We start from the raw sequence: 26,854 nt of genomic DNA, 5'->3' as shown, positions 1-26,854 counted from the left end.
TCCAGGGGGAAAAAAACCAAGCAAGCATCATATATTGAAACACAGTGTTTTGTACTGCTATTTGTGTGTGTGTGTCCCCTCCCAGCAGCTTCCTCAATTCCTTCTTCCTGAACCTCATAGCCTAAAATAGAGTAAAAAAGCCTTCCTGTCATCCTTTCCAATTATTCTGGTGCTTCCTCAATTACTGCCTGTGGGTAAAACTCCTACACCACACATAAAGGCATCTGCAATTTGCTTAAATGCATCCATGGCACTTTGGAAGGGCAGGATTGCCTGGATCCCAGACTCACCCTTCCTTCAACTGGGATCAGCACAACCCCACCACAACTTTTACAGGCTTTACATTAAATAATTTTACACCATTTAAGATGTACAGCAGCAAATTGCTGTTTACTGCTGTAGCAAGAGCCTGGGCCAAAGGAGCTGATGCCTCTTTGATGCCTGGCTGAGGAACAGCAGCTACTCATGGAAACACCAGGGGATGTGCAAAGGGCACCACAAATCAAGGGTGCCTTAAAGCACCCTCCTTAAAATGGAGGTATTCTGCAAAAAACATTTCATATGATGACTAAGACAAAGGGCACTTTCTGAAAAGGGAGGGAAGAACAGGCAGTGCTTAAAGCACCAGCTGAAGTGATTTATTCCAGGTTGTCTGAAGTGCTGATTCAAGATGCTTCCCATGGTATGAATGAACTTGATGGTTTTAAACCCTCACTCTTTATTTTGTGTTCAACTACAGATGCAATGGTTAATAATGGAATAGCAACAAGAAGTAGGAAGAAAGGAAAATAAGTGACTAGACCTGGATTAACTATGTGCAGAGTTAACCACACCAACACACCTTCTCTGCATGAAAACCTGTGTGCCAGCATCACCCTACTGTGATTTCTACTGCCAAACTCACTGTGGTCACATCAACCACAGAAACCATGGGCAGATATGTAAATAAATAAATAAAAATCAGGACACCTCTTCACAAGACCAAAAGAAGAAATTCTCAGTTTGTTCAGCCTTTTATTGCAGGTCAGATTTTCTACTCTGCTTTCTCCCAGTTCCTTGGAAAGCTCTCAACTCTAAATCCAGAGGACAAAGCTTTACACAGCAGCTCAGAGAAGTCCTTCCAAAGCAGGGTACAGCAGGACAACTTCACCATTCCTACAAATCAGCTGTCACACTGGAATGTGTAAACAGAAATATATCTCTTTTTTTTCTTATTGCTACATGTCAGATCTGACTACTACAAATAGCTCAGGATTGTCTAAGGTCTACCAATGCTACCAGTTGTCTTCTTGTTCTCAGTGTTTGCAGTGATTTATTCCACAAAAACTTGAAATAACCTGATTGAGTAACATGAAAAACACATGATTTATGTTTTGCACATCCAGTCCCTTTCTGTTTTTAGTGGAAACACCCAGTATGGCTCAGATTTCAGTACCTGCAGATCCAGAGTCTGCTCCACTGCACCAGCCAGGACATCAGTGAGTGACCAGACCTGGACACTCCCACCTGCCACATCCCTCTAAAGGCTGTGGGCTGTTGATACATCAGCAAACATTTCTGCACCCATTTTAGAGCAGCTTATATGCAGACATTTTTCTAGTTTATTCTTAAAAAGCTTCTTTTCAGCTCGTGGCAATCTACTCCTTTTTGCTCCCCATGTTACCACGTTACAGAATTAAGTTCAGTCTCTGCGGCACGGTTTATTTTTGGAAAGAAAAATCTGCTGGGTATTATTGGCTGCCTTGGTTTCTTGCAATATTTCTCAAGTTTCTGTGTTCCTTTGTGAAAACTGAAATTGGAAATTATGAATAAGGCAGCCTAAGCACTATTTTAGTTCTTACAGGGCTTTTTTAGAAGCTTATTTACTCTTCCCGAGGTGTCAAAGGTAACAGCTCTCAGTTCTGAAGTTGTACAGTTTCACACCAGCCACTAGGCACCCAGTGATTTAATTTACCATCTGCTCCCAATTAAAGTCATAGCCAAAGACTGATACAAGCTTCCCTCCCCCAATTTAATACAATATTTTAGTGTCAGAAGTTGGTGACTTCCCTTTCCTGCTGAGCACCAAACCAAACCCTTTGTCTTCCTTTCATTACTACAATACTTTGCCAACCCTTTGCCTTCTCCACAGCCACTGCCAGGTGCATGTTCTGGCAAGCACAAGACAGAGAACATAAAAAAGTTATTAAGGAAAAATTAAAAACAACATCCAAAAATATCAGAGAAGCAAAAATATTCTTGCTCAAACCATCCCTATTGGAAAGTAGGGCAGACTTTTTGCAGGCTTCCTTCCTTCCTCTTGCACTGGAAAAACTTATCAAGTCAGTGAACTACAATATTTCCTATGCTTCATTTGAACTGGCACAGCCTGTGCCCATCTCCACAATAAAAAAAACTGTTAAACTGCTAGATCATCATCAACTTAAATCCTATTTTCCTTTCAGGTTTGCATCTGAAGGAACTGAGTCATGTCTTCAGCTTCTCAAGAGCTTACTGAAGTCTGCCACCCTGCAGCTCACTGATTTTCATGTTTTTGCTCTTTCTCCCTCTGAACCTCTGGTAAATGTCACCACTTCAGCCATCCTTTCTGAGCCACCTCCCACTCTTGTGCTGTGGTACCTCCTCACCTGTGATGCCTTTAGGGATCTCTCTCAGCTGCCCTTCCTGCATCAAAACCTGCTGGAATATGAGAAGGTTGTGCTGGACATCATGCCCTGCTGTACTCCTTCCCCAAGTTTCTATTACCAAAAAAATCCCTTTGGAGCACCCTCTGTGGCTGGAATCTCTGCAGCACTCACCTGTTGGAATGCAAGGCCCTCAGGACACAGGGACTGAACTGAAACCCTGGAGAAACTGAGATATCTGAAGCCACCAAGTGAAACAGAAATATAGATTCAGAATGTAGATTTTAGCTTTTAGTAGAAACTTATACTAAGTGCCTGGAGTATCTAAACAGCTGTAGCAGAGAGCAGAGGCCTTTTTGCCCTTTGGCACAATTCTACCATAGCAGTGGTATTTCTGTAAGGTTGCTCTGCCCCCCAAAAAATGTAAACTCTCACCCACCACAGGGCACCCACTAAGGGCAGCTACTTGAGGGAAGGCCCAGTGAAGGTCTGTAAGGTTTTCCAAGGACAACTCTCCACTGCAATAGGCTGCAGTGACATCAGCAATGCTCATTTTACAGCCTGTTCTGCTGGGACACATGAACTTTAATGAAACTTGCCCACTGCAGCAGCTTTCTGGTGCTCCATTTGTCAGTTTTGTTATTTCTAACATTTCATTTCAATCTTCCTTTCTTGATAGCCCCATAAATGAAACTCAAATATTAATTACTGTGTCACAGAGACCCTTCACAGGGCTGCTGGGTGCCCCAGCACTCAACAAGAGCACAATCCTGAAGGTGAGCAAGGACAGAATGAGGGTACACTGTTAATGTCCCACAGCACAGGGCAGCAGCCTTCAAGCAGGAAATGCAGATGTGCCCTGCATCCTCAGCTCTGCTCCTCTCCACACCAAGCACATCTTAGTGCCCTTCAGCACGTGCATGAGTCTGAGCACAGACCATGGACAGACTCTTCCAGCATCTCCAAAGTGCTCGTGTGGCTCAAACAACAGCCACAGCATAAGAAGGGCAAGGAGCTGCTGGAATGAGTCCAGAAGAGGCAGAAAGATGCTCCAAGGGATGGAGCCACGCTGGGAGAGCTGGGAGTGCTCACCTGGAGAGGAGAAGGCTCCAGGGAGAGCTCAGAGACCCTTGCAGGGCCTGAAGGAGCTCCAGGAGAGCTAGAGAGAGACTGGGGACAAGGGACTGGAGGGACAGGACACAGGGAATGGCTTTACACTGCCAGAGGGCAGGGATAGATGGGATATTAGGAAGAAATTGTTCCCTGTGAGGGTGGGCAGGCCCTGGACAGGGTGCCCAGAGCAGCTGTGGCTGCCCCTGGATCCCTGGAAGTGTCCAAGGCCAGGCTGGACAGGGCTTGGAGCACCCTGGGATGGTGGAAGGTGTCCCTGCCCACACAGGGGTGGCACTGGATATGTTCAAGGTCCTTTCCAACCCAAAGCATTCTGTGAGGCTGTGACTGAAGAGGTGCCCCTGTCACAGGGGAAGGACTGTCCCCACCAAAATCCCCTCCTGTGACAGACCCTGCCTTTTTCTGATCCTTTCCTTTCATAACCACACTTTTACCAACCACATCATGTGGCTCACACTGACCCTTTCTCACCAATGCACAACTCAGACATTTAAAAACTAAAGTGTTGTAACACATCTTAATGTCCAGATGAAATGTGGAAGTCATATTTTGAGAGGGGCATATTAATTCTTAGGGGATGAATCTTACTTTCCTACCAAGACAATTTTAGGTTGTATTTTTCTGAGTTCAAGATTTGCCAGAGAGGCAGAGTAGCACACAGAAGTGATCTGGAATTCAGCCAGGTCCCCACAAAAGCACCTCCTGATTTACATTTCCCCTCTGATCCAACATGGACCAGCTCTGCCCAGCTGCTTTTAAGGAAGCTTTCCCTGGGACCAAGGCTCCCCTTCACCACACCAAATCCAACTATCTTTGTTTGGTGGGTGTTTTATCAATGCTTTTTTTTTTTCCTTGTTTAAGCATTTTTAAAAATTAATTCTTAACTTAAATGTCTTTGAGAGAGGATTAAAAAAAACCACAAAAACAACTTTTGTGCAATTTTGTAGCATTTTTAAATGAAGTTTTGAGGACAGTGTGGTGCATTGGTAAAACACACAGGTCTGTACAACTCCTATGCATTTCCTAACAGGGAGGATTTAAACTGGCCATCAACACTTTATTCAGTATTAAACACCCTTAGAAGAAAAGATAAAAATCATTTTGTGGTTGTTCCAAGCTGATTTTTTTTTTAACACACTATTTCTGAACATCACTTTGTATGCTCAACTGTTTGTAACATTAAAAAAATGAAGACCTGTAGAGTTCAAGGAATGCAAAAAAAAGAAGAAACAGAATGTTCCAGGCCAATGATGACAGCTCAGAGGGACATCAATGGGTTCCCATCATGTGTCAAGCAATAACCACTGTCACCACACTGCAGAGCTGACACAGGAGGTCCCCAAACTTAAGAGAGCTCTTGTAACTACAAATGTTTCTACCACCACACTCAATCTACACTATCACTTGACACAGGAATGCTCAAATCTGTTCTGCATATATATTCATGCCAAGCAGATGAAGAGAATCACATTTGTAGTGATGAATGAAATGACTGGAGGCACATTTGTCGTGTTCTGAGTCGCTGGTGACATGTTCATCTATCAGGTTTCCAACAGAAGCAACCACCTTTCCATCAGGAGATGTCTTATTATAGACCCCAGCTACAGCAAAAACAACAATTAACAGCCTGTTTGGCACATCTGTCTCTGCAAGGGGGTCATGAAGTCAAAAAGAGTGGGGAGAAAAGGATGAATCCTAAGGAAAAGTAGTGGCACTTGTGAAGGTGATGGTAAGAGGTCAGACTTGAGAAACTTTCAGCCTGATGATCCCTTTTTAAAAAAACTGTAAAAATAAATATTAATCTCACTCCAAACACACCATTTGCTTTAGGAAATGAGAAGTCACCAACTATCAGTGGTAGACAGGGAGGGACAACCACCAGGACTGCACCACCAGGCTCCAGGCTGAGAAAAGAACCCCACGTGCTTCAAGAACTTCTGCAGCAGCTTTTCAGAGCACAGGACTGCCAAAAGCTTTTACTCATTGAACTTTAGTGGAGCACTGCTAGTAGATAGCCCAGTGTCCTACATTTTTTGGTACTAGTCAATGAAGGAGCTGAAGAGAAAAGCCAGAAGAGGAACAACCATCATCTGTTCCACGTGGAATCATGTTTTAAAGGCAAAGTCCTATGAAGCATAAAGAATAAAAGAAAGACAAACTTTAACCACACAATCTTTCTTCAGTCTAATACAACTCCTGATTAAACTTAGGTTTTAAAGGGAGCCAAACTCATGAATGAACAGATGTAGCTGCAGCAGGTTGTCACATCACTGAAGGACAGAATCATTTACTTTGGAAAAGACCTCCAAGATCAACAAGTCCAACCATTAACCCAGCACTGCCAAGCCCACCACTAAACCCTGTCCCCAAGGGCCACATCTACACCTCTTTCAAATCCCCCCAGGGGTGGTGACTCCACCACTGCCCTGGGCAGTTCCAATGCCTGATAACCCCTTCAGTGAAGAATTTTTTTCCTAATATCCAATTTCAACTCTCCCTGGTGCAGCTTGAGGTCATTTCTTTTGATTCTGTCACCTGATCCCTGGGACAACAGGTTGATCCCCACCTTGTTACACTCTCCTTTCAGGCAGTCATAGAGGAGAAGAAGGTCCCCCCCTGAACCTCCTCTTCTCCAGGCTGAGTCCCCCCAGCTGCTCCAGAGCCATTTCCTTTTCTGGACACACTCAAAGTCTTTCTTTTATCAAGGGACCCAAAACTGAACACAGGCTGTGAGGTGCAGCATCCCACTAAAAAGAGGTTTTCTGTACATTCAAGTCTCTGTTCCATTTAGGTGAAGTGCTTAACTCCTGGATACAACACATGGGATTAGCTGGGGGTTTTTGCTTCATGAGGCTCCACTGACAGCAGTTTTGCTGAAATAAACCCCACAACAAATGCTGGAAATAGCAGCAGAGAATGATTTCCAGTAACATGTCAAAAATACACTGTCAAAGATTAACTTCTTGCCTCCAAAAGCACAGACTCCTTTAACTGGTAATCTCCCAAAGTGCAGTTATTAGAAGAAACTCAGTTAATCCATACCAGAGACACAGAGCACAATCTATTACAAAATATACTAAACAGTGCTGATAAATCAGAGAATGCTTTCCCCCAGATTGTGCAAAACCTGGCTGCATGGATTCATTTGGTACTAGCAGTCCATGTTTTGAAACATTTGGCAAAAATGGACAAATAACCACCTCCACAAAGATGAATTTTACTGTAGATGTTTCAGTTTGGGCCTTGCTATCCCATAACACAGAGCCCCTAATCCACTTTCAGAGATTTTTTTTTTGTTGGTTTTTTTTTTTTTTTTGGTTGTTTGTTGGGGTTTTTTTCTCCCACTTCTCTTGACTAAACTGCAAGACTATGCCCTGCCTTCCTTTGCCATTTCACTGCATGAGAATAAAGACTCTGTCTTATTATGCAGCTTAATGATATGTTAATCTTAAAGCAAAACACTGAAGGGAAACAATAATACTCTCCCCAAACAAACAAACAATCAGAAAATGTGCTGTTGAGTGTAACAGAGCTGTTTGCCCAAATAATGTGAGAAACCCAAGCAGTAATTAACACAAATTGTTTTATTTGAGAGAATTAACAGAATATAAGCAACCTGCCATCATGATGCAGTTTGAACTTGGCTTCTCATGGACTAGCTGGTGTTACAGCAATAAAACAAAGGGCACTGCAAAATGTAAAGCTGAAGCTAAAAAAAAGGAGATGTTAGAATTTTACTGGGAGATACAAAGGGAATTTTATATATTTTTTTTTCCTTTGAAGACAGGATTCACAGGGATTTGTAAAATGAGGTACAGATTTTCTACAGGGATATCTAGCCCCTGATTTTTCTGAATCTTCTGCACTGAAAAATAACATTCATTATAACATTTATTCTGAGTAAATTACAATAATAATAATAATAATAATTCTTGAGGCTGCGAGAACAGCATGTTGTAGGAAGCATTAAGTTATTTTACCTGTGCAGGTCCTGTGGTAAAATAAGACCACAGAGTCTTATAGGTAAAAAGCAATACCTAAGAACATTGTTGTCCTACACGTACTAGGAAAGTCAAGCAGCAGGATAATTATCCTACCCACCAAAACTAAAAAAAAAAAAAAAAAGAGGAAAAAAAAGAAATACAAAGAGCTCCCAGAACTAATGCCACAAAAAAAAAAAATCCCCTTAGTCTCAACAGTTATTTTCTGTAACCTCAGAAGGAAGATGTGACTGGCAGCTTCAGCAAACAAGAAGAGACAGAAGGGAAGAAGGGTTGAAAATGCCCCCAAACCCAAAGCACCAAGGCCTTCTATGCTGCCATTCCCCCAAAACCCATCCTTCTCTACACAAAGCCCCTACAGACACCACCTTACAGCATAACCTCAGATTCTATTTTAAATTGTCATACATTTAGGGAATAAAAACCCCACAACCATCATTAAAAAAGGGAAAAAAGTTGTCAGATATAAATTTATTTAAAAGTAACCCATCATTTAAGCTTCTTCACTGAGCTGTTTATGGACCATCATCTCATTTCTGGAGGAGGCCATAATCACCTTGTGCCATTAAAGTCCTCACTCCATTCTTCTGTAGAGCAGGAACACTTCTGCCCAAAGCCTCCTCACATTCACTGAACACTATGCAAGAGCCATTCCCATACTCACTGAAATTAGAAACACCCAGATCCTGTGTGCTTTACAGAAAATCTATCAAAGTGCCACACAAAATTGCTGCAGGATATTAACTGCTGAATTTTAAAGCAGAGAGTGTAGAATTTCAGAGGTAAAGAATGTCATCTAAATTTTGAATCCAAACTTCAGCTGAATTCAAGAATGAAGAGGAATATACACTGTTCATTTTTCTGGATACATCACTGGGCAAATTAAAAAAGTTGATAGCTGAACAGTTTGTACTTTTCTGAAACACTCAGTAATTTGGGTAGAGCATCTCAAGAACCAGCACTTTAAATCAAAAGAGGGCTGGAACAGAGAAACATCCCTTTCAAAACAAGTGACTTAACAATTCTGAGGGGGTTTTGACACGTAGTATGACTTAGTTGAAAGTGGGATTCTTATTTACTCTAGAAAACCTGAAAAGCTGTGCATGCACAATAGGCCAGCTAGTCCCAACAGATAATTATACTGTTCCAAAAAATGGCTTAGATGAGAGCATGACAAAGTTGTTATTATTTTTTAAGGAGGAATCTATAGCCACAGTATCTTCAGGAAATAAACAGAGCCAAGGCAGGTGTGAGGATAGAATGAAGCACTGGCTTTAAACTGAAAATCACCACAAACACTGTGGAAGAGAAGGGTCTTTGCAGATAAATTATAGTTAAGTAAACACAGAACTGCCTGAGTAAGAGGGAAACACTGGACAAAGAAGCATTTTATTAGTCCTTTGAACATCTAGGTTAACATTTTAGGCAGATACAGATTCTGAGGAGGTTATGGAGAACATGGACTGAGATTTGTAGAGCTATGGACACAGGAGCAGTACAAGAAGCAACAGATCCTACTTGCAGCAGGATAAATTTCCCCTAAATATCAATAATTATTGTGGTCAAACACTCAAATAAGGTTCCAGGCAGGCTGTGAAATCTCCATCCTTGGAGATGCTCCAAATTTGACAGGAGAATGCTCAGAGCATCCTCAGCCCTGCTTTGAACAAGGACCTCCAGAAGTCCCTTCCAACCTGAATTCCTGGGCAGTGCCATGAGCCTGGAAGCTCCTCTCACACTCCTCTCACAGTAACTAACCCCAAGGCAGGCAGCAGGTAATTTACCTGCAGTTGTTCCATGTAATTGCAGGAGCACAAACTAACCCTCAGCTACTCAAAGAATTATTTACAATGGCTGAAATAACATCAATGGGTTAAAAACCCCACTGCTTTTAAAAAAAAAACAACTCTCTAACATTAGTCTGCCAGTCTTGTATGAACAATAAGCCTTTTCTTTTAAATTCTTTTCTGCAGCAGAAAATTAAAGCTTAGTATTTTTATCTTGAAAACCTATACTGCCAAGGAAGAAAACCTTAAAAGGGCTTGTGTGACACCTGAAAGGTGACTTTTTTTTTTTTAAACTGACATTTACATCACACTGAATTCCTTAAAAGCTTTCCTCCATCTTTCCTCCAGTTTTCTCTTAGTTACCATGCTCTCCTTTCTTTCAGTTTTCTATTTACTGTAGAAATACTGCCCTATCTCCTTTTATTAGATCCTAACTTTTCAGGCATCCTCATTCCCTTCAATTGCTTCCTGGGACATTAACAGTAGAAAGAGGTAGAGCAAGCAATCTCACAGCCTGCCAGTGGAAATAAAATACCACCTTGCTGATCAGTGATCACAGAAAAAGGGTGAACAGTGTTAGGGTTTCACTGTCTGCTAAATGTCCCAGAAATATTTCCTAAATTGCAAACTTTGATCGTGAATCTCACCCTGCCAAGCTCCAGCAGTGAGCTGAATTTTATCCTTAGTGCCACACACCAGCCCCACTAAAATCACACCACTGAGCTCACAGCTGAGTCTGCAGAATGATTTAATCTGGTCCTAAGGGAGAATTTCAGGGCAGGAGTTTAAAGTTGGCAGTAAATTCAACCCCCTCCCAAGCCAAAACACAAATACCTGTGTTAATGCCTCCCCTTGAACCAGAGCTAAGCTCACACAAAGTCCTGTACAGGGGCCAAGGCACAAATACCTGCAGGATGAGACAAGATTCCAAAATATCCCAGCTCTAAGTTCACAAGAGGAGAAAGGTGGGTATGAGGGAGACAGAAGCCATGGGAACAGCTCTGCCAAGGATTCCCCATTGCTGCATCTTTCTCTCCACTGACAAGAGCACCTTGAAGACCAAAATCACTGAAAATCCACTGAAATTCATTAAAAACAATATAAATTCTTAGTTCTAAACAGCTGTGAAAACTTCCTTTTACAGTGGGTGCACCAAATTTATGCTTCCTGAATACATTAAAAGAGAAATACAGCAGAGAACAGGACAGTATGGAATTCTTCTAGTGGGATGCAGGCTTTAGACTTTTTTTTTTTTTGTGTTAGCAGCTCCCTGGACTATCAAAATTTATAGAAGATAAATCCAGTGTTCATGTGATCTCTTCCCTCACTTCACAGCAGCATCCCATTTCCCTCTCCAGCCAGTGTTAAGTCACTATCTCAGATGAATACCCCTCCCTTTTTAGACCCAAGTATTGCTTTCCTTTAGATGCATGGGAAAAAGAGCAGGAAATGCTCTTCCTTCCAAAAAGCAGGAAATGAAAAATTTCTTACAAAGACTTTTCCTGAATAATCATGCAAAGCCTCCTGATCTTCCAAAAATAATTTAATTCAGAAACAGGCAATTAAGACGAGATTTCATGGCAATGCTGAAGGAAAAACATAACAAAAGTTGGTGGTACTCACTCAGGAAGGCAGCTGACAATATCCATCAGAGAAAGAATTAGGAGAGGTGATATTTTATCTAATTCACTTGCAGCTTTTTGCAATGGGTGATTTGCTACCATCCTATAGAAACAGTGACATCCATCCAAAGGCCCCTGGGATAATGCAGCCTTTCCATAAGCCTCTATATTGTTCTCCTGGCTGTGTAACAGACACAAGAAGTTTCTCTACAGTGGCAAAACAACAAGCCCCTGCTGATGCTGGGTTCAGGTTTGCTTTATGGAGCAGAGTGACAGGACTTGGCTGTGACATGAAACTTCCACAAATCCCTATTTAAATACTCTGCCTTGAGCTCATCCGTGACAAAACCACACAATTCTTGCCTGCAACAGGGAGAGCTTTTAAATCTCTTCCATTTTCACTGAATTCCTGTAAATTCACCCAGGTGTTGGGAGTTTGGCAGCACTGATGGGCTTCCAGCACGCTGAAGCACCACATTACCTAACGCTGCTCCCAACACTGGGTTTTCAAAATCTGAAAGTTCATTTTAACAACCACCCCCAAGGCTGCTAAACTTAGAGAAGCAGAACACCACCACCAACCACTGAATTTCTTCTGCCAAGTTTTCCCCTCTTCTGCTCCTTTCTCCTGTGAAGAGGAGCTAACTGGTGGCACTCTGCAGGTCTGTATCCCCAGTTCCACTGCGATGGAGCCAAAGCCCAGTGCTGACACACAGGGTGACAAAGCTGTCAAATTAGGATTCTGAACTCCATTTAACTTATCTCTGCACAGAAGTCAGTGAAAACCTGTACAGGCTTCTTCACTGTTAATGGAGTCCCCAAGATTCATGACATGCTACAGCAGACAACTGGGATCAGCTGCATCCTACAGCACCTGTGATCCCTCCACCAACTTTTAAGAAAAACCCTCTTTATTTACATTATGAAAGATGCCCTCACCTCAAACTTCATCAACCAAAAAAGGAAAATTCTCCTTTTCCTCAGCACCTGGTAAGGACCAGGCACAGTAGTATTTACTTTTTTCAGATATAGAAATAGTTCCAGCAACAGTTTGAATGCTTGAGTGAAAAAGTCCTAGACTGCTTGACTGAAAAAGTCCCAGATTTTTAAGTGCTGCATTATTCAGGACCCCTCCAAGCAAGCCAAATGACTGAACTGAAAACACCAATGATGGCAGAAAGCCTTGTCTGGAAGACAATTATTGCCAAATTAGGATGATCAGAGATGAGCAGGACACTGCCTCTTTCAGTCACACATCCACAGCTGAGAGACAACAGAACATCTGGCTCAGCTTCTCCTGAAAAAGGCTGAAATGGATGGTGAAAACACAGTGGTGTTTGTGAATAAACACAGGACAAAAAACCAAACCAACAAAAAAAAACCCAGGCAGCAGAGAGGGGAGTTAGTGATGGGCAGGGAGTGCCCTGGGACATCTCCTGTCACCTCCTGGCTCCACACAGGGCAGGAATAATAAGATGTGGTCACTCCAGTAATCAAGAAAAGTGACATATTTGGCCACTTGGACCAAAAGGCAGCTCATGGTCTAGAGGCACATTGCTATTATTTCCTGTGAGTGTTCCAAGGGCTGCATTTATCCTCTGGGAAGAGCTATAAATAGATGGGATGTTTTCCAGAGGGAAGGGCGTCAGTGGTCACTTTTACCCAAACATTGCCAAAGAAGTATCTTTAGGTCCAGCATCCAAGCCCTCCCGTCAGTTGACAGGTTTTGTTTCTAGAATTAAAAATCCTAGAATTAAAATTTTAATTCTAGAATTAACTAAAAATTTCCAGAATTAAAAATTCTAGCAAATATCTGATGGTCCCTTTCACTAGAACACAAATCAAGAATTTCACATGTTTGTATTGATTTCTCTTGTTCATTTCTTGTATTTTTTGTTATTATTTATCATGCAACACAACTGGTTACAGAGAAGTTAATCCATGCAGACTCTGCAAAGAAAACAACAGTTTACAGGTGTTTTAGCTGCTTAGTAAACTTGGATTTTGGTGGTTTTTTTTAAGTGTGTTTTTGTTACTTTATCAACTGAGGAAAATATTCTGTATCTATTTTGTTTCAATACAAAACTATCAAACCTCAATCTTTTGATTGCTTTGAATGAATAAATAGAAACCAAAACCAAAACTTTTCTAAGACATCTGCCCACTGGACTTGGTAGTGATTTCCACAACTGCAACATTTTATCAGCTATTTGAAAATACAGGATGCAGCTTCCCAGACAATCACAGCTGCTGTACACATATGGTCCTAATTAAAGCAAGAAAAGGAGTTTATTCCTGTACAACACTTCCTAGCAGCAGCAGCTGCCAATCACCTGATAACTCTGAACGTGTTTGCCACTCAGGATTCTTATGCCTTTGAAACTTGTTATTATTATCCAAAAAAGAAACCTTTACTGACCTTATTAGCAGAAGAGAAGATAAAGCCATTTATTACTTGAAGGCTTTCATACAAGGACCACCTACAGTGGGACTTCAGAAATCATCTTCATAACAAAAATTGCAGTATTTTTTTTTTAAAGAGCAGCGTGTATTGGGCTGACAATTACTGGAAAACAGTTTAAAAACAGCACCACAAAGTTTTGTTTTCCCATCTGACTCCACCTGGTATTTTAAGTGGCCAGTGGAAAAATTTTACTTCAGCCTTTCACCATCAGCAATAGAAAAAAAAAAAAAAAATCAAGGTTTTTTTTTTTTTTTTGTTAATTACTATGTGCATTGTTTGCTGAAAAAATAATGAACTTTTACCTATGAATTTCTAAAATTATTCCAAGTGAATTCCAACACCCTCTATCCACAGCACAAGGATAAACAAAGCCTCAACTAAACAGATATTAACATTAAGAGGAACTCAGGATTATCTCAGCACATTCTGCAATGAGTCAGCCCAAACTTATTTTACTGTTATCTGCCTTTTAGTGCCCATTGAAGGCATTTCCAAAATAAAACCAGAGTTACTTCTGTGTTTTAGTATAAACAATACTCAGACAAATGCACACCCTTGTACACCAGCATCCCCCTTTCTCAAGGGGCTGCAGAGTGGCTTGTTCAGGCTGAGTGCCAGGTCACCTTGCTAAAAATTGTACTGCTGTGTCCTCCTGGTCACCACCACAAGGTCACCTTCCACATTTCCAGGAGTAGTTTCACATTCACAGCTTATATCCCTGCTAATATTACTGGGAACTCTTCTGTGCTTTATTCTGGGTTGCTTGATTTTATTCTTGGGTGAGGCTCGTGCTGGGTTTTTGTTTTCTTGGATTTGGGAGCACAGGTAATTATTTTTTATGTTGCAAAGCCAAAATCAATATTTTCAGATTAACAATTTAAGAAGATTGCAGGTGTTATTTCAGGAGAGTTTGGTGAAACAAATAATTTTGGGTGACAAGGGAAAGAACCAGAAGCATCTGGGACATCAGAAATTCACCACTGTGGAAACTGTATTTGAACAGAGCCACAATTGCACATGGTCAACAAAAAGTTCTGTACTTCAGGGCTTAATCCAGCATATCACACAAAATGAAATGGCAGAGTTTCATTCTATTTAGGACTTTTCCTGAAAGGACACTTTGAAAAATTATAAAGCAACGCCTCCTTCTGATCTCCTGTTTTTAGTTACTGAATGCTACTTTGCATCCTGGGGAAATGGCACCTGGCTGAGGGAGCCAGGGACACCTGGTCCTCAGGAATCTGCTGAGGTTGTTCCCTGCATCTGGGCCAGGTTTGCTCTGAAAGCTCATTTTTCTCCTTTGAATATTATTACAGTTTTGTATCATGTGCTAGTAACAGTATTTAGCTCTTATGTTTAGGATAAACAAGTGATTGATTTAAAGGTACTGAAAAGAATCCATCACTGCTGCAAGTGACATTTTTAAAAACATTCTGCTCTCAGAGCTCCCCTGCCTGCCAGAACGATGCTAAACAGGTAATTTATAATGATGTGCAGCAGCAGCACAAGTAAATACAGGCATGAGACCTGAACGGATTCCTATTTCAAAACTGTCAAGTTTGATTTCTAGTTTTGTTCAAATTTTTGTCTTTTTTTCATCATGACATGTTTACCAAAGGGAAAGTGGAGGCAACTCTAGGGTTGCATGTTGAACACCAAAAAATACGAAAGATTTATAGGGAAAAAAACTCCAAACTATCCTAAGAGTAACACTGAATGCTCTTTGTAGTAATACTAGTTAGCATGTAATTAGTGTGTACAATTAGTCATTAGCAACCTTCCCAGTAGAGACAGGAAGCATTTGCTGGAGTGTTTCAGATTTCTTAGAGGGCAGAGAAAAAAAGGCATTTGAATTTCAGGGCCAAGTTTGCATTAAGCTGTCAGTTTTATCATGGTAATCTGGAGCCAGAAACATTCATGTATTCAATCCTCTCTAAAATTCAGAAGGACACTTCCTGGTTTTTCTTAGGTTTCACTTTCAATCTCCATTAAACTTCACCATACATCCTTCTTTGACATATTTAATCTCAATACAAGAGGGAATCTTCCAGAAAGACAGGAGCTCCTGCAATGTGAGGAAAAAGGAAGCCCATAACTATGCACTCATGATAAACCCGATTAAACAAATCCAGTTAAAATCTCATTCCTTTGTGGATAAGCACAGACCTCTACACAGATGCAAATTGTTTTCCAGTTATGCTGTAAACCCCCTCCTTCTGGGACTTTCCAATTTATGTCAATGTGTAATTAGCAAATGAATTGCTCTGCAGATTGCATTCAGTATTCTTTTCCTTTTCTTTTCTTAATTCCCCAACTAACATAACCTTCCCCCCTTTCTCTACTTGCAAAACTCTCAAAATCACTTTCAACTTGTGGATTCTCAACAAATTCAGCTTCACTTCATAAAAAGTAATGAGAACTGGCAGCTGGCCAACAAATGACTTGGCAAAGGTAATCATCTTCCAGCACCCAGCACAGGAAAAGTGTCAGGGAGTTCAGGATAAATACAAGCACAAACACTTGATGCATTCAGTTGTAATGAAATTTTACCCTTCCTTCCTCTACTGCCCCATCCCTGGAAATGCTCAAGGCCAGGCTGGATGGGGCTTGGAGCAATCTGATCTAGTGGAAGGTGTCCCTGCCCATGGCAGGGGTGGGAAGTGGATGATGTTTAATGTCCTTTACAATCCAAACCATTCTATGACTGATGACACACAATTCATATGCTGAAACCCAATCAGTACCTTTATAATACTGGTTTATAGTACCTTTAAAAGGTTGCATCAGTTATAACAAATGCAAATTGTTGCCAGTTAATCCTGTTTAGGCACTCCCAGATAAACAGTTTTGGAAACCATTTCTTCACAGGTTATGCAGGTCACCTGTATGAGGCATGAGGAAATATTTCCTTCAACCCAAATGGAACAATCTGCCTTCCACTCTGAAGCCATGCTGTAGCCTGGGAAGAGCCCTGGAGTACTCACTCTATTATTCTGGTTATTTTTCATGCATCTCCTCCCTTTAAATACAGCACAAGATCCACTGAAGGTGCTAAAAGAGCATTATTTTCCTAAATTTCACACACAGAACATCTCTCTTTATAAGACAGCTCCTACATCACCAACATCCCAGGAGACAATCTGTCCCTACAGTACTGTCCAGGGTTCCTCCTCCCTGCACCACCTCAGCCCCAAACATCCACCACAACTTCTCACAGAACCACAAAGCTTGAAAAAGACCTCTGAGGTTGAGTCCAGCCTTTAACCCAGCACTGACACCAGAATTATCCCTGGACACGGCCACCAAACACCTCAGCCCCTGGAGCTTCAACAGCATCAGAGCACAGAGACAGCTGCTGAAGCCCAGATCTTCTGATGAGAAGATAAAAAGGCAAGAAAGCAAAACAAGGCAAGGGAGAGAATTTTAAAAAACCCCAAAAGGTCAAAGATTAATTCAAAAATCCCTGTGAAATACATACTTGAAGTGTTTTCCCTGAAATGCTTCACTTTACACTGCATTCATCAAATTGTTAATGTGTATTTTTAACCAACTTTAGTTGAAAGAAGTCCCATAAGCCCATCTGTAAAAATTTTTAAGGGTTTTGTGAAGGCATAATGAGATACTTTACAATTGTACCCTTCTCTCCAGGTGGTAAATGTTAGACCTTTCTTTGTGCTTGGCTGAAGCAAGTATACAAGTGATTAAATATTTTCTAGGAATGTGTCACTGTTGACCTCTCCTCTGCAGAATGCCTCTATCTGACTATCACTAGGGAAAAACTGGCAAACCTCACACTGCAAACCAACTTCAAAACCTACACCCACCATTCTGAACTTCACTGAGGTGGACCTGCTGCAAGAGCACCAGAAGGAAACAAAAAAAGCTCTGAGAGCTGGAGAACCTCTGGCATGGAGACAAACAGAGGGTTGGGGGTGTTAGCCTGGAGAAGAGAAAGCTCTGGAAGACCTTAGAGCCCCTTGCAGGGCCTGAAGGGGCTCCAAGAGAGCTGGATAGGGACTTGGGACAAGGGACTGGAATGACAGGATAAAGGAGAATGGCTTAGAACTGACAGAGGGCAGGGTTAGGTGGGATATTAGGAAGAAATTCTTCCCTGTGAGGGTGGGCAGGCCCTGGCACAGGGTGCCCAGAGAAGCTGTGGCTGCTCCTGGATCCTTGGAAGTGTCCAAGGCCAGGCTGGATGGAACTTGGAGCAACCTGGGACAGTGGCAGGTGTCCTTGCCCATGGCAGGGGTGGCACTGAATGGGTTTTAAGGTTCCTTCCAACCCAAAGCATTCTGTGATCCTGTGAAAGCTTTCCTGGAATCAGATCCCTGGTAACCACATGGACATGCACTCATGGGGAACGAATGCAAGTATGTAAATATTCAGGCATGAAAATACAAGACAGCTTTTGTGGACAGAAATAAAGCAGCACTGTCTGCCAATTGTTAAAAGCAAGCTCAGAATGACTTTGTCTAAAATTTCTATATTTTAAAAAAACTCTTTACTAACATTGCTTCAAAAAAAAAAAAACCACCTCAATTTTTCTACACGTGTCCACTGTTAACAGCACCTTTGTGGCACAATTTCTTTATGGTGATTATGAGGATGGAAACTGATTTATCTACTCCAAAGTGTTCCCAAAGGCAGGAATTCATCCTCAAGAGCTGGAAGCACATCCCTCCCTCTGGCTCCCAGAGACCAGGAGAGGAGTCCCACACACCAAGGGAACAGCCAAGCTTTGCAAATCATCAAATAAACAAGAAAGTTTCAAATTTTACTGCTGATTACAGCAGGCCAGGAAACAGCAAGATTTGTTTTACTGCCAATTCCACTGGGAATCCTGGAGGACAAGTCAGGAAGCAGAGAGCTGCGGGGGTGGGGAGAGCATGGCAGCGAATAAAAATCAATACCTCCCTTGCTACCAGGAAAATAAGGTTTGCAACAGTGGCAGCAAACAACTGGCCAGTTACTCAGCAGAGAGGACTTGGCTTTAAACAATATCATCAATATGCAAACTGTAACTGCAGGCTGAGGCTCAGGAAATATTTGCCTCCTACAAACCTGTTCTGATATTTTGGAAACATTTTCAAAGTTACAAATGCATTAGATTTTGACAGATCAGGCATCCATTATCTGGGACTGCTCCTCTGTACAAAATAGGTCCTGCAGAGTCTTATTTTCCCATCTGTCAGGCTTTAAATATATTAATAAACATTCAGAAGAGACTAACAGCTTCTTGAAAACATAAATAAAGAAAAAAATCTCATTTCAACCCCCAACACCCTTAGAATCCAAGTCTATCATATATTCATTCAGTTTTAACTTGCCATAAATTTTCTAGATAATAGAATTCTCATTTCTAGTGCAGCCAATCACTTCAAATAATTGGGTTCTTCTTTTTACAAATCATACTTTATTATCTTGTACAAAGAAAACAATAAGTGGCACTTTGCAAGTGATCATTTTGATAACAGGCTGAATAAAGCCTACAAGCTTTAGAACAGGACTTTGCTCATTTGGTTGAAGTTGATATTTTTACTGCTTGTATCTGTGTTACACAGTAGCAGCTGGCACTGAAAGGACTGAACTGTATAAGACTCTTAGACTTTTTTTTCTTGTCTTACAGCAAACATTCCAGAAATACAAAAAAAAGGCAAAAATTATACCACAGCAGAGCACATTGAACATATTTTCACTCAGGTCTACTTAGATGCTACTTATGCTTTCCATTCATCCCATCCATGTCCGTTTCATGCCTCAACCTCTCCAAGTAAAAATAAAGCAAACTCCAGCAAAAGCAGAATTTATAGAAGATTAACATTTCCAGCATGAAACTCCTGGAAGTGTCTCTGATGACATTAAAGCACACAAGGCTTCTCTGCTCTGTGCCTGCAGCTCTGGGAGTTCAGCAAATCATTTAAACCCAGTGAGATGTTAGAGCTGAGCACTGGAAACACAGCTCGGATCAGGAACATCCACTAGGACTCATGGAGACCTAGGAGATATTTCTGAATGTTTCTGGGAGATTTTTCCAGCCAGGTTTCCACTGCTGAGAGGCATGGGATGGTTTACAATCCTCACCAGCAATCCAGATGTGATCTTTTATAAACATCTAAACAGCCTTGGCCCATTGTAGTTCTATCAGCCCTTCTCCTGTTTCAGCTTGGAAGATTCCATCCCTTTCTGGAAATAATTCTAAGCTGGCATAAAGGGGATACACAAAACCACCCAAATGGGTGGGCAGAGACCCTCAGACTTCATCAGGGAGCACCCACTGCCCAGCAGTGGTCAAGGCAGCCTGGGAGCCCATCCCAAACACCAAAACTATTCCCTGTCCCACCACCAGCCTCTGCCTGGGCTCCACGGGCTCCAAAGGCAGGATTTCATTCCCTGCTCCATCCCCCAAACAGGCTGGAGCACTCTGGCACCTCTCAGCTCCTTCCTGGTCCTACATACATCCACATTCCTCTGCCCTCCCAGCAAGATATATCCCCCAGGCAGGGAGGAGAAAGAGGGATGAGCCACATTTTCCCTTACTGATTCACACAGTGGGCAAAACCTAAACAAGAATGTAGATAATTAGACCTGTCTTTGCTTTTCCTATTCTTTTTGTTTGTTTTAAAGAAAATGTTAGCTCTTGTTGATAGAAAAAATTCAAATTGTCCAATTCTCTGTTGGCTGGGTATGAGAAATGGACAAATCCAACCCCTAAAAGTTATCATTTCCATAGCCAGGATTGCCCAAAACTGGATTTTTAATTGAAAATGTAATACTGAGCCCCAACCATGGTGGTTATTGCCAACAAGTCAAAATTCAAAAGGTATCAAAAGTGCACTTCCTTACTAAGTTTTTACTAAGCTAAGATTTGACATATACATTAAAATTGTGGCATAGATCTAATCTGCAACTATTTTCACGCTGGAATGGTGACTTTTACAGGACAGTCAATCTCATAAATCAAGCATTCCATGATGGGAAAATAAGCTTCCCACAGTCAAACCTATCTATGAGGGCAACAGCAAAGTCCTTCACAACAATGCCCAAGTCAGGGAGTTTCATTTCTCTTGGCCCTTTGCCCTCTGAGCATTTCAGTTTTCATCCCTTTAAAGAAACACAAACGGGGCCGTTATCCAGAGGCTTATTTGGAATGTTCAGCTTAAACTCTGAAAGCTGAAGCGTGGCATCGATCACACTGCATTTTACTGATTATGTCAGAAAATGCTTTTTGCATTTCTGAATACTGAATTAACAAAATGTAGGTCAACTTTGCTGGTTTTCTTTTTTTTTAAGGCATGTTAAACTTCTGAACACTTTATTTACATCACCACATTGAAACCACTATGAATTTCAGGTGACACAGTACTGTGAAGAAATGCTCATACTGCAGGTTACAGACTGACTGAATATTTGATATTCAGGCAAATTACCATTCCCATCTGCCAGTGCACTTCTGCCTGTTAATTGTGACCCTAAATCAAATCTTGGGTTACTACAGGTTACTACAGACTCCCTGGAACATAAAACCTACTGTATGGCTACTCTGGTTTCATATAACAACTATGACATTAGTTAATGATTTAAAATTTTACCCTCTGTGAGCAATTCACATTCCAGTGGATTGCTAGAGTGGTTTCCACTCTTTTTTCCTCCCCTTTAAATGCTACTTTAGTGTTAAAATTCTGTAGTCAATATTATAAAAATCTGTTGAGACAATGTCTCAGGATCATTAACATATGTTCAAGTGTTTGAGTACTCTGAATCCTGGTGATGTAATGGCAAAAAAGTACATTCAAAATATTTTCAGCTATATTCAAAATGTTTTTTTTATTGAAGACATAATTAAAGACATTTATTTTGGCTTTTAACTTGAGATCTTCAGAACTCCGTATTTAAAATTATAATGAATATTGCTCTCATTGCTGGTTTTTTCCAATTCTATTTAGAACAAAAGAAGGTAAAAAAGTTTGTGAAAACATCACCAGAGACTCACTCACACTGTGATTTAAAAAAAAAAACTCCAATGGTTCAGGTTCCACTGTGAACCTTTTTCATACAATTTATTGCAGAAGACAATTCCCATCTGTAGGGACACTAAAACATTCTGTTACTCTAAATAACTGAAAATAGACACTGAGCTGACAGGAAAATTTTAGAGAAGTCAGGAAAGATGTAGCTGAAGACAGAAAACAAACCACCACAGCCTGAAGGAGGTACCTGAAGGACTGGACTGTTTTTTTACTACTATTGAACTTGGCACTTGGAAACAGCCAAGAATTTGCATCATTTATGAGGATCAAATTAATGCAGGCAGGTAAAAAAAAAGGAAATTCATTTCTTTGGACTGAATGCCTGTTGCCCATCCATGACCATACTCTCAACATGACACTCAGAGCTCTGTCAGCATTGCTCAGTTTTCTATACATTCAACCATACAGATTTTACATTAGAAGTCTATGAGTAATATGAATTAATACCAATTTTAAAATAAAATAGCCAGTTGATTTTATCTGTACTGATTTATAGAGATCCCGACTTTCACTTTTTCTTCATACTTTTTATTTATATTTATCTTAGTTGCTCACATTTACCTCAATGAAAAAATCTCCTTTTCACATAGGTCTCCATTTTAGCTTCAAGTTTGCTAATGCTCCCAATTCCAAGAAATGCCAGATGACCACAACATAACATATTTCTGCAGAGAACTACTATTTCTGTTACTCAAAAAACTAACAGAGAATTGAATTCTCTGTGAATTTAATGTCTAAAGTATTTCAATGCACCTACGAATCACCTCCAGTTGAGAGAACCTAAGTTTCTATTTCCCAGAACTAATTTAACAACACAAATAGGGACCAAAATCCTCCAGCAGCACCAACACCACAGGCATTTGAGAACATTACAATAATGATAATAATAACAAAATATGATTGTAGCAAACCTTCCATGCTCAGCTTTCATCTTGACAGACAACTAAATCCAGTGCACCACCATGTGGCAACATATTAGGGAATGGTTCACATACCAAGACCTGGTTTTTTCCACCTTCAAAATTTTTTGCTGTTTCTTAAAAAATAAATGTTAACAAATCCTTCTTAGTGTTTAAAAGATCCCCTTTAACAAGTTGCCACAGCTTCACTCATCTCAAAGGCTATTTTTTAATACACCTGGACTAGCAAGAAAAAGCTTGAGCATTTGTAAAACACAGTATTTACCTAAAAACAGAACTGCCCCAGGACCAGAAAACCAGCTCTGTTTCTTGCCAACCTCACTCCCTCACACAGGAGAAATCTGGCAAAAGCCTATACTGAACATTGAACTCCTTTTAAAACATAAATACATTTTAAATAAATAAATAAAGCTAAATGCTGGTCTCACATCTGATTAAAAGCTTAAAAAAAAATCTTGGGAAAAAATCAAAACCTTGAAGGTATACACATGTATTATTTAGCAGCTGCTCAGTTACTCTGGAACTGCCTCTCTCCAGCTGAACAACAAGAAAACAAATTATTTTTCTTCCACAAGAAACACCAACATAAGGTCTCAACAACCCTACAAAAACCCTGATTCCCAAAGCCAACACATGCCACTTAGTACCCAGGAATTTCCTTCTGCAGCCAAATGCTAAACTCAGAGGGAAAAAACCAGCTTTTCATTAAACTGAACAGCCTTGCCTCACACAGCACAGTGCTGCTGTATTTCACCTTATCACAAAATTCCAGAATTCAGCCTCAACTGATTCTGGATTTCATGAAACAGAGAGTTAATTCATTATGCCTTAACACATTTGTGAGCCATTTTGTACCAATACCCTGAACCAGCAGCAAAGACTCAGCACAGCCTCCTGCTCGGAGCTTTATCTGGACTCCCTATCTGCGCTCCAGGCTCTTTCTCTCGAAGCTCACCGGACCTAAAGGCTCTGAAATCTGACAGAAATTTGGGTGAGGATGTGCAGCCACGCCAGGGAGCCAGGCAGAGCCACAGGTTCCCACGAGCTCCCTACCTCCAGCACTGGGAAAACCTGTAGTGGAAGAGGTTGGAGCAAGCAGTGCTCTCCTTCCAGAGCCCAGGACAGACAGACCCGCAGTTCTCCTGCTGCAAAAGTTGCTCTGGAGTGGTGTGAAAGTCTTACCACAGAGCTCATCGTCAATCCAGACACGTTATTAAAAAAAACACACCCCAAAAGCTGAAAAAAATGGTAATTCACCTCCTGCTTGAAGATGACGCTGGAGTTTCATCTCCAACTCCAGGTCCCCTCCTTCCCCTCTCCCCCAGCCCAGCCCTGCTAACACCAAGCCTGAAAAGCTCTTTTTCTGCTAAGAAGACCATCACGATTTTCTGCCAAAGACAAACCAATAGCAAGAACACAATGCACATTATGCAAGTTACTGCAGAGTTATGCAAGTTAGATGCATATTTTCACTCACTCTGCCGAGGACTCCGAAGCCACTTGTTTGATGTGGATGCCTACTCTTATTCCCAGCTGTCAAATCTTCCTCTGCTTGTCTCAACTGGCTTTTTTACACTAAAATTTCAAGCGGTTGCTACAGATATTAACAAAGCCCTTTCAACACATACAATAATCTAGGCCATTAAAACCACAACATCTGAGCACAGTATCACACATGTCTACCCCAAAGCAGGTCTTTGGAGACGTGGTAGGCAGAGCACAGCACCTTATCTACTGCAGATACCCCACGCTCCACATTGCCAAAACAGAGGAAAGCATCAAAAATCTCTTGAGCCAAACCAGGCCTCGTGGTGGAAGTACCATCTCACAAGCAAAAGGAATTAGAGAGTTACATAAACACTCCTATGCCAAAAAGAAATAATTTTTTGTTCAATGTTATGTTCAAACACCCCCCCCAAACCTGATTTTTTGGATCTACCTCCAGACTTCTGCAGTCAGCACTAGAGAAGCAAGAAGACACAGATTTCACATATGGCCCTACAGTCAACAGTAACTGGCAGCAACTCCAACAATATAGGAGCCCTCAGTATTTCCAAGATTAGCCACACAAAAATGCAAGCTTTTTGGGAACTAAATCCATCAATTTCAGGGGGAGAGTGACCAATCTACCATTTCAGACGACTGCTCAGAGCTCTGACTGTACCTACCAAGGAACACAGAGACATAACCCTTTATTATTGATTTCTGCCCTTTCTCCCCTATTTACCAGCACTGCCTGTAACGAAGCATAAAAGTGGCATCCAAGTAACTTCCCAAAGCCGTGAACAAGCCCCCAAAACCTGAACCCTCCTGCTCACTCACCAGACACAAGAACACAACCAGTTACAGCCCCAAGACTGCTCCAAGCTTCCAAAAGCAAACAAGGTTAAAGGCACTCGTCAACATCCAGATTTTGAGGGAAGCAGCTCCTTCAGCCAGGCTGGATTCCTCTCATTTGGGAGTAAAACCCAATCCAAGTGTGATGCCTTACGCAAGCAACAACTATTTATCTAAGGAGTTAAACAGAGCCTGCTTTAACAAGTAGCCCGTGTCTCTTTCTGACAGACACAAGTAACCTCCAACAAACCTGAAAGCTGCGCAGATTCTGAAATGGGAGGCAGGGAGGAATATATTAAAGAAATCTGTTTTTTTTTTTAAAAAAAGGGGGGGGGGGGGAATTTAAAATCTTTCCAGCGGTTATTTGGATATTTCAAAACCTTCCAACACACCCAGCACAGGTATCCCTTCCCTGAAGCAGGGCACTAACTGCACATTCACCACCTTATAAAGTTACCTCCCCAAACATCAGGGAACAAGAGTAATTTTTTTTTTAAATGACTGATAAAATTCGGCATTTAAACACTTTTAACAAGTTCTCAGCTGTATCCAACAAGCAGTTTCAGACACCCTTCACGGAAATACCTTCGAAAAGAAACCAAAAAACAACAACCAGCCCAAACCCAACAAGCCCTCCTCTATTCCCAGCAGCCTAGAGAGGATTATACGGCCACTGAAGAATGCGAGTTGTTACTACGTGCATTTTTGAACAGAGGAGGAAAAAAAAAAATCATGGAGAAAGATAGAAAGCAGCTCACCTTTATCCTGAGTGCAGGACAGGATCTCCTCCTCTTTGGGGTTAGTCACCTGGGTGATAATGGACGGGTTGTCCATGGAAACAGAGTGAGATTCCACCTGGCTATTTCCCTCTCAGAGGCAGGCTTGTGTGCGGGGGGGAATTATTGGGGGGGGGGGGGGGGGGGAGCGGGTTTGTTTGATTGTTTAAAAAAAAAATCAAGACGCAGGTTTGTATTTGAAAAAAAAAAAAAAAAAACTATTGGGGGAAAAAAAAAAATCAAAACAACCAAAACCTCAACAAGCAACTCCTCCAGGAGCGAAACCGAGGGGAAGGGGGTGGGAAGGACGCCAAACGCGATGCCACAGCGGCCTCTTGCCGGCGCCAATTCTGCACGGCGAAGGGGGGGGGGAACGGAGCGCAACCCCCCCCCCCCCTTTTTTTTAAAAAAAAGCGAATTAATCCAATTCCCCCTTCCGGGAAGCCCGCCGAGCGCTTCCCCCCGAGCCCCCGCCGCCTCCCGAGGCGGGGGAAGAGCCCCCGTCCCTCCGCTCCGCGCCTCCCCCCGCGGCCTCACGCCGCCCCCCGCATCCACCTGAGCCGCCCCTACATACCCCCCCCCGCCGCCCGCCCCCGCGCTTATCTCATCCCCGCGCCCCCCTTCCTCCCGCGGGCAGCGCTCGGCGGAGCGACGCCGGGCCGCCCCCTCCACCTCCTCCTCCTCCTCCTCCTCCTCCTCCTCCCCCCGTTCCCGGGTCGCGGGCGAGGAGGGAAGCGCGGCGCGAGGGGAGGAAGGGAGGGGAAAGGGGCCGAGCCGCTCCCCGCGCTGCGCCACAACCCGCCCGCCGCCGCTGCCGCCGCTGCCGCCGCCGCCGCGCCCCGAGCCCGTGAGCGCGCCCGGCCCGCCCCGCGCCGGGTCCGGAGCGAGGGGCGGGAGCGGCAGCGCCCGGCGGTGCGCGGTAAACAACGGGGCGGGGCCGGGCTGGGCCGGGCCGGGCCGAGCCGGGCGGGGCGGGCAGAGCGCACAACACGGCGGGGGTGGGGCCGGGGCCGGGCTTACAGCGGGGGTGGGGCCGGGGAGCCGTGAGGGCGCGGGGCGGGCCTGGCCTGGCCGCCATTTCCCGCCTCGGGCTGCGCGGGAAAAAATAAATCACGGCGCCGGAATTGTTTGGGTGGGAAAAGGGCTCTGGGATCAGCGCTGC

The 26,854-nt window shown here is 42.4% G+C and overlaps 1 protein-coding gene across 3 annotated transcripts in view; it reads right to left on the bottom strand.

Annotated features, from left to right (window-relative positions):
• Window positions 1–26,092, bottom strand: part of CTDSPL (CTD small phosphatase like) — an 81,322-nt gene extending 55,230 nt beyond the window's left edge. For all 3 annotated transcript variants that reach the window (XM_059838754.1, XM_059838763.1, XM_059838773.1), the window contains exon 1: window positions 25,675–26,092. In XM_059838754.1, coding sequence (XP_059694737.1) covers window positions 25,675–25,750 — 76 coding nt within the window. In that variant the 5' untranslated portion in view covers window positions 25,751–26,092. The remainder of the gene's footprint in view (window positions 1–25,674) is intronic.
• Between the last annotated feature and the right edge of the window lie 762 nt (window positions 26,093–26,854).

Source organism: Haemorhous mexicanus, chromosome 1 (genome assembly GCF_027477595.1).
Source record: "Haemorhous mexicanus isolate bHaeMex1 chromosome 1, bHaeMex1.pri, whole genome shotgun sequence".
In the NCBI taxonomy this organism is placed as follows: Eukaryota; Metazoa; Chordata; class Aves; order Passeriformes; family Fringillidae; genus Haemorhous; species Haemorhous mexicanus.
The sequence above is the reverse complement of the archived record's forward strand: the minus strand, read 5'-3'. Positions and strand labels throughout refer to the sequence as shown.